At 38.9% G+C, this 8,867-nt stretch overlaps 1 protein-coding gene across 3 annotated transcripts in view; it reads left to right on the top strand.

The window, feature by feature from the left end:
- Positions 1–505: 505 nt before the first annotated feature.
- LOC130415926 (F-actin-uncapping protein LRRC16A) overlaps positions 506–8,867 on the top strand; it is a 35,093-nt gene continuing 26,731 nt past the window's right edge. For all 3 annotated transcript variants that reach the window (XM_056741944.1, XM_056741943.1, XM_056741941.1), the window contains exons 1-4: positions 506–896; positions 1,269–1,409; positions 1,618–1,715; positions 3,921–3,971. In XM_056741944.1, coding sequence (XP_056597922.1) covers positions 1,382–1,409; positions 1,618–1,715; positions 3,921–3,971 — 177 coding nt within the window. In that variant the 5' untranslated portion in view covers positions 506–896; positions 1,269–1,381. The remainder of the gene's footprint in view (positions 897–1,268; positions 1,410–1,617; positions 1,716–3,920; positions 3,972–8,867) is intronic.

The raw sequence follows: 8,867 nt of genomic DNA, 5'->3' as shown, positions 1-8,867 counted from the left end.
AATCTTGAACAAAAAATTTTCACGTCAAACCAAAACATTTCTGAATATATACAATCAAAGAAAAGATGTCTCACAGATTATTTTTTACACCACAAAAATTCGCAAGAATTCTCCAGATCTAATTTGAAACGTTCAAACAATACCTTACAGGATCAATTCTGTGTAATATTTTAAAGGATACCTCACTAACTTTATTATTTATAAATAAATTGTATGTTATGACCCATATTTTTCCACTGGAATAACATTTTGCTTTAAGACTTGTCTAATATATCTTTTACTTTATTTGTCTTTAACAATATTAACATCACCAACAAATGTCATATTTCTATAAATAATTGATTGTTGGTCTACATTAATAGGGGCAACAATAGAATTACGTAACAATGTTACTACGCTGCTGAAGTATTTAAACGCGCGCAGCTACAGCGCAGTGACGTCACGTCACATCTACGTTCATGACGCTGAGAGAGCACGTCTGCCCTCTGCTGGTCACCACCGGTGTCTGTGTTTGTTGAGGCGTCGCGTCTTTCTCATTCTGTCGTCTTGTGGCTGTTGAAGAAGTTATTTCAACTTTCTGTATCTGTTGTGGCAGCACAGCTTTAACTGTTCAGATTTCTCCCACTGTTTGCCATAAACATTAATTAACGTTCTTTACTAAACATACACATGAAGCTTCGGACAGGAAGTAAACAGAAGTGAGAAAGGTGGCTTCTCGCGCCATCTACTATCGTATATCCCTTTAGTAAAGTAACAGAAGTATAACAAAGCAAATAAATAAACAAAACATTCAAAGCACACGCGTCGATCTGAAGAACAACGAGCCTGTCAGAAACACACAGAGAGAACGTGATGAACGTGAAGAAGAAGATAACTTGGTTTAGAAATACTGAGAGGTTTGTATGTCACGTGATCACATGGATCATGTATGAAGGCCTTGTTTTCACCTCATGCAAACATTCATCAATATTCACATTCTTTCTTCCTTTGTCTGCATAAAGTGCGCGTGCTTGTTTTTCTTTCTTTTTGAAGTGTTTTTTGAGTGTGTCTTATGTTGTTTATGGTCTGTTAACCATCAGGGACTTCAGATGAAAACACTTTAAACCTCTCATGATGGACTCATGCATTTTGTATGTTATCAAAAAGAGATAAAATGAGGATCAGCATTTATTCATTGAAGCCAAACATTCTCACTTTCATACACACACGTCGTTTGTCATTTCATAAGATGAAGATCTAAGAGTTATTATGGGATGTCCTGTCTTTAGACAGACGGGAGGGGGCGGGGTCTCAGGTGCTCTCGTGATCAGGAACATTCCGCACCCCTCACACACCTCTGAAGGCTTCTGTGTTGTGATGAGACACCTGAAGATCTGCAGACATGAGTGATGTTCCTCACGATCTGATGGGTAAGATTCTTCACTGTTAACACTCATAGTGTTAAACGAGGACTTGTGTTTATAACAGATGTTTACTTGTCTACACAATATATTTGTGCTTGATGAATAATAATTGACACTTGAGGACGGCTGTAAAGAAATACATGTGATCAGAAGGATGATTCCATCATCACGTCTTTATTCATGATGAACTCATGCTGTGTGTGTGTGTGTGTAGAGAGTGTGCAGGAGGCTGTGGGTCAGCAGACCAAGTTGTGTGTTATTAAGAGAGTGAATCTGGAGGTCAAAGGTGACAGGTTTGAGGGCAGAATTCTGGTGAGTGTTGATGTTCATTTATTCTTTCTAACTCTATCGTCAGTTTTTATGTTTTCATATGTTTATAATTTTCTGGTCACAAAAACATGAAAATAAGAGCATGTTGTTTTTGACTCGATTAAGAATAACATCCTGAGAGCAAGACCACTTTGACATTACTGTGTGTTTGTGGGATCACATGATGTTGTGTTGTTAGTTGTATAGTTTGATCAGCAGTGAAGTTTTTCTCAGTATTTTTCAGTCTTTTGCTGTAATGTTGTTGTGTGTTATGTTTTATTCTTTCTGTCACATTCCACTCTAGTATTTACACAGACTCACACTGATGTGCCTGTCCTGACATGACAGAGATATTCTGTGACCATGAAACACACACACACACACACACATTCTGCATTCCAGGAGTCTTCCAGGAGAATTGTGTAGATTTTGCCAGCTGGAGGTTCTGATGTGTGTTTAGATTGAGTTTAAAACTCAGTTCACAACAGTATCAGAAGAACTGAAAGTATTTTATTTCTTTGTGTCTTAATATATACAGTTGAAAGAAAAAGTATGTGAACCCTTTGGGCTTACTTGGATTTCTTCATAAATTGGTCATAAAATGTGTTCTGATCTTCATCTAAGTCACAACAATAGAGAAACACAGTCTGCTTAAACTAATACCACACAAACATTATACGTTTTCATGTTTTTATTAAACACAACATGTAAACATTCATAGTGCAGGGTGGAAAAAGTATGTGAACCTTTGGGTTTAATAACTGGTTGACCCTCCTTTGGCAGCAATAACCTCAACCAAACGTTTCCTATAGTTGCAGATCAGACCTGCACAACGGTCAGGAGAAATTTTGGACCATTCCTCTTTACAAAAGTGTTTCAGTTCAGCAATATTCTTGGGATGTCTGGTGTGAATCGCTCTCTTGAGGTCATGCCACAGCATCTCAATCGGGTTGAGGTCAGGACTCTGACTGGGCCACTCCAGAAGGCGTATTTTCTTCTGTTGAAGCCATTCTGTTGTTGATTTACTTCTATGCTTTGGGTCGTTGTCCTGTTGCATCGTCCATCCTCTGTTAAGCTTCAGTTGGCGGACAGATGGTCTTAAGTTTTCCTGCAAAATGTCTTGATAAACTTTGGAATTCATTTTTCCATCGATGACAGTAATCCGTCCAGGGCCTGAGGCAGCAAAGCAACACCAAACCATGATGCCCCCTCCACCATATTTCACAGTTGGGATGAGGTTTTGATGTTGGTGTGCTGTGCCTTTTGTTCTCCACACATAGCGTTGTGTGTTCTTTCCAAACAACTCAATTTTGGTTTCATCTGTCCACAGAATGTTTTGCCAGTAGTCTTGTGGAACATCCAGGTGCTCTTTTGCAAACTTCAAACGTGCTGCAATGTTTTTTTTGGACAGCAGTGGCTTCCTCCGTGGTGTCCTCCCATGAAGTCCATTCTTGTTTAATGTTTTCCTTATTGTAGATTTGTCAACAAAAATGTTAGCATGTGCCAGAGATTTCTGTAAGTGTTTAGCTGACACTCTAGGATTCTTCTTCACCTCATTGAGCATTCTGCGCTGTGCTCTTGCAGTCATCTTTACAGGACGACCACGCCTAGGGAGTGTAGCAACAGTGCTGAACTTTCTCCATTTGTAGACAATCTGTCTTACCGTGGACACATGGACATCAAGGCTTTTAGATATACTTTTGTAGCCCTTTCCAGCTTTATGTAAGTCAACAATTCTTGATCGTAGGTCTTCTGAGAGCTCTTTTGTGTGAGGCATGGTTCACATCAGACAACGCTTCTTCAGAACAGCAAACTCAAAACTGGTGTGTGTTGTTTATTGGACAGGCCAGCTTTAATCAACACATCCAATCTCATCACATTGATTGGACCCCAGGTTGGCTGACTCCTGGCTCCAATTAGCTCTTGGAGAAGTCATCAGCCTAGGGTTTCACATACTTTTTCCACCCTGCACTATGAATGTTTACATGTTGTGTCAATAAAAACATGAAAACGTATAATGTTTGTGCGTTATTAGTTTAAGCAGACTGTGTTTCTCTATTGTTGTGACTTAGATGAATATCAGAACACATTTTATGACCAATTTATGAAGAAATCCAAGTAAGGTTCACATACTTTTTCTTTCAACTGTATAAATGTGTGTAGTGTGTGCGTGTGTAAATTGAGCTGTTAATGTTCATCTCTTCACAGGCTCTGGCACTTCATCGAGTGTTTTTACTGAGCACACGAGTCCCAGCTAAAGTGAGTCTGTGTGTGCACATGTGTGTCTGTCTGTTTATGTGCGGACAAGTGTGTGTGTGTGTGTGTGTCTGTGTGTGTGTGCACTTGTGTGTCTGTCTGTTTATGTGCGGACAAGTGTGTGTGTGTGTGTGTGTGTCTGTGTGTGTGTGCACTTCTGTGTCTGTCTGTTTATGTGCGGACAAGTGTGTGTGTGTCTGTCTGTTTATGTGCGGACAAGTGTGTGTGTGGGTGTGTGTGCGCACGTGTGTGTCTGTCTGTTTATGTGTGCCAATATGTGTGTGTGTGTCTGTCTGTTTGTACTTGTACATCTATCTTGATGAGGACCAGTTTTAGACCAGCAGAGTGAGGACTAAGAGTGTAAAGTGAGGACATTTTGTCCGGTCCTCAGTTTCTGAGACCCCTTAAAAGGACTGTTTGAGGGTCAAGACCTGGTTTAAGGGTTTAGGATATAATCAGGTTTAGGTTATAATCAGGTTTAGGTTATAATCAGGTTTAGTTTATAATCAGGTTTAGGGTATAATCGGGTTTAGGTTATAATCAGGTTTAGGTTATAATCAGGTTTAGGTTATAATCAGGTTTAGTTTATAATCAAGTTTAGTTTATAATCAGGTTTAGGGTATAATCGGGTTTAGGTTATAATCAGGTTTAGCTTATAATCAGGTTTAGGTTATAGTCAGGTTTAGGTTATAATCAGGTTTAGTTTATAATCAAGTTTAGTTTATAATCAGGTTTAGGGTATAATCGGGTTTAGGTTATAATCAGGTTTAGGTTATAATCAGGTTTAGGTTATAATCAGGTTTAGGTTATAATCAGGTTTAGGTTATAATCAGGTTTAGGTTATAATCAGGTTTAGTTTATAATCAGGTTTAGGGTATAATCGGGTTTAGGTTATAATCAGGTTTAGGTTATAATCAGGTTTAGGTTATAATCAGGTTTAGGTTATAATCAGGTTTAGGGTATAATCAGGTTTAGGTTATAATCAGGTTTAGGTTATAATCAGGTTTAGGGTATAATCAGGTTTAGGTTATAATCAGGTTTAGGGTATAATCAGGTTTAGGTTATAATCAGGTTTAGGGTATAATCAGGTTTAGGTTATAATCGGGTTTAGGTTATAATCAGGTTTAGGTTATAATCAGGTTTAGGGTATAATCAGGTTTAGGTTATAATCAGGTTTAGGTTATAATCAGGTTTAGGTTATAATCAGGTTTAGGTTATAATCAGGTTTAGGTTATATTCAGGTTTAGGTTATAATCAGGTTTAGGTTATAATCAGGTTTAGGTTATAATCAGGTTTAGGTTATAATCAGGTTTAGTTTATAATCAGGTTTAGGGTATAATCGGGTTTAGGTTATAATCAGGTTTAGGTTATAATCAGGTTTAGGTTATAATCAGGTTTAGGTTATAATCAGGTTTAGGGTATAATCAGGTTTATGTTATATTCAGGTTTAGGTTATAATCAGGTTTAGGTTATAATCAGGTTTAGGTTATAATCAGGTTTAGGTTATAATCAGGTTTAGGTTATATTCAGGTTTAGGTTATAATCAGGTTTAGTTTATAATCAGGTTTAGGGTATAATCAGGTTTATGTTATATTCAGGTTTAGGTTATAATCAGGTTTAGGTTATAATCAGGTTTAGGTTATAATCAGGTTTAGGTTATAATCAGGTTTAGGTTATAATCAGGTTTAGGTTATATTCAGGTTTAGGTTATAATCAGGTTTAGTTTATAATCAGGTTTAGGGTATAATCAGGTTTATGTTATATTCAGGTTTAGGTTATAATCAGGTTTAGGTTATAATCAGGTTTAGGTTATAATCAGGTTTAGGTTATAATCAGGTTTAGGTTATATTCAGGTTTAGGTTATAATCAGGTTTAGTTTATAATCAGGTTTAGGGTATAATCAGGTTTAGGTTATAATCAGGTTTAGTTTATAATCAGGTTTAGGGTATAATCAGGTTTAGGTTATAATCAGGTTTAGGTTATAATCAGGTTTAGGGTATAATCAGGTTTAGGTTATAATCAGGTTTAGTTTATAATCAGGTTTAGGGTATAATCAGGTTTAGGTTATAATCAGGTTTAGGTTATATTCAGGTTTAGGTTATAATCAGGTTTAGGTTATATTCAGGTTTAGGTTATAATCAGGTTTAGGATTAGGGTCAGGTTTAGGATTAGGGTCAGGTACTCACTTCTGATGGTTAGGGGCTAGAGATTGCATTGCGTCAATGTATGTCCTCATAAAGATAGCTGTACAAACATGTGTGTGTGTGTGTGTGTGTGTGGGTTACATGCTGTACATGCTGTGGGATTTTTCTGTTCATGTGTCTTTGAAAGCATCAACACCTCAAATGAGGAGAAACACAAATGAGATCTCTCACACAAATATCACAAGGATCACTGTCAATCTCTCTCACTCTCTCTCTCTCTCTCTCTCTCTCTCTCTCTCACTCTCTCTCTCTCTCTCTCTCTCTCTCACTCTCTCTGTCTCTCTCTCTCACTTTCTCTCACTCTATCTCTCACTCTCTCTCTCTCTCTCTCTCTGTCTCTCTCTCTCTCTCTCTGAGTGAATGCGATGTGAGTGAGAGTATTTCGCTGTTGAAGTGAATCTTATCTTTTCTTTTCCGTTTTCATTAATATTTTTCAGCTAGTGTAGGTAGGGTAATAAGGTGTAACATTACTGACTTCGGTCAGCGTGGTGGGGTAATGGGGTCGGATGTGAGAGATTTCTCGCGGCTGACGCTCGGGCATGGTTGCAAATGTATGCCCGACGCCGCGGTATCTGTGGAGGATTGTCTGATAGCCGTGAGTGCGGCGGTCGGAGGCGCTCATATCAGATCGGCCTCCCGCATGAATAAGGCCATTGTAATATTTTTGAGTGAAAGTCAAATGGTGGATGATCTAATTGAATCTGGATTAATAATCAAAGATACTTTTGTACCCGTTTTGCCTTTATCAAAAATTAAGCATGTTATGTCTTTCCGCCGTCAGGCTTTCATGATCTTAAATCATCAGAGCGATTCATTAAATCTGTCAGTTAAACTAAACATTGATGGCAAGGATTACACTATATTCTTTAGCTCTGATTCTATGAGATGTTTTATCTGTGGTGCTTTTGGACACATCAGGCAAACATGCCCGAATCGGGACAGGCCGGCGGTGTCTGATGTGACTCGAGCTGCTGAGGCGGAGAACAGTGAGCGAGTGACGGGCGAGGATGCCGCTGCGGCCGCTGTGGCTTCACAACCCCAGCCGGCTGATGCACTTTCCGCGCCGGGTGATTCACCCGAGGAGAGACCGGGGCAGGTTCCCTCTAAAGACGGCCTAAGGGCTGCTGAAGAGGCGCCTGGGCCGAGTCATATCCCCGCTGTACCGCCGGCAGATGTTAGCCGAGTTCTCTCGCAGCCTGTGCCCGAGACCGAGGCGCTTAATAGAAAAGAAAAAAGGAAACTTGACAAAACTGTTACCGAAACCACCGATGACTTATTAAAGCAAAGCCAAGAGGATATCTCATCTCAGGAGCTAATGGATTTAGAGTCACAAAATGAAGATTTGGACAATGAATATGAGGATATTGAGACCACTGAAAATGACACCATGTATTCAGAATTGGCTTCTGGAGGTAAGATCATATTTTACTCTGTACAGCAAATTAATAAATTTCTTGATGCTACGAAGGGGCATCTTAAACCCAAAATACAGTCATATTTTCCAGATTTAAAACTCTTTCTGGCGTCCTGTACTTTGGCTATGAAAAAGGCCACGTATGATGAGCTTGATAAACCCAAACGGTACCGTCTTAAGAAGCTGCTGAGTAATGTTAGAAGCTCTTTGAATTTACATGGCAAAAAATGAATTCTGTATATTCATCTCAGGCGTACTTCTGTGTACTGTTATTTCTGAGTGTTTATTCCATTTTATTTGTCATGGCACCGTTGAGACTTGGCTCTTTAAATATCAATGGGTGTCGTGATGCTGTTAAACGGACCAGTCTTTTTGATTATTTAATGCTAAAGAGCATTAGTGTAGTTTTTCTTCAAGAAACACACACTGATGTTAATAATCAGATACAGTGGTTGAGTGAGTGGAAGGGGCAGGCTATACTGAGTCATGGCTCCAGTGTGAGTGCAGGGGTTGCAATACTAATGGCACCTGAGATTAAAGGTCAACCTATAAATGTTGTTGAGATGATTTCTGGTCGCCTGCTGAGAGTCGATACAACAATTCAAGGGGTCAACTTTTCTTTTATCAATGTTTATGCTCCTAACACTGGGCCAGAACGCATTTCTTTTTTTGATGAGCTTAAGACTGTATTAAGTAATGTTCCTCATGATAGGATTATTGTTCTTGCTGGGGATTTTAATTGCACTTTGGATCACACTTTAGATAGGAACCATGCTGAACCCCACAGTCAATCAGCTGACGTGCTTCGGGCTTTGATCACATACCATGATCTTGTAGATGTTTCGAGGGAATCTTTCCCCCAGGTTAAACAATACACCTGGCTGAGAATGAACTCAAATATGATATCTGGTGCAAGGCTAGATAGAATTTATGTGCAGAAAACTGCTAGAGATAAGTTCTTTAATAGCAGTATTTTCCCCACGGCTTTATCAGATCATCATTTTCTGTCTGTTAGCGTCACCACTGCACAGAGCACCTTTAAACACCCTTATTGGAAATTTAATTGTAGGCTATTGCAAGACCACATCTTTGTGCACTCTTTCACGTTTTTCTGGGAGGTCTGGAGAGAGAGAAAAACGCAATATAAGTCTCTGAGCCAGTGGTGGGACATTGGCAAAATCCAAATTAAAATGTTTTGTCAGAGATATTCTGCATACAACAAAAGTATACTAGATGAGAAGATGACCCAAATTGAACAAGAAATCCTTCAACTCAACTTTG

Source organism: Triplophysa dalaica, chromosome 25 (assembly GCF_015846415.1).
Source record: "Triplophysa dalaica isolate WHDGS20190420 chromosome 25, ASM1584641v1, whole genome shotgun sequence".
Classification (NCBI taxonomy): domain Eukaryota; kingdom Metazoa; phylum Chordata; class Actinopteri; order Cypriniformes; family Nemacheilidae; genus Triplophysa; species Triplophysa dalaica.
Note: the sequence above shows the minus strand (reverse complement) of the source record. Positions and strands in the feature narration are given on the sequence as shown.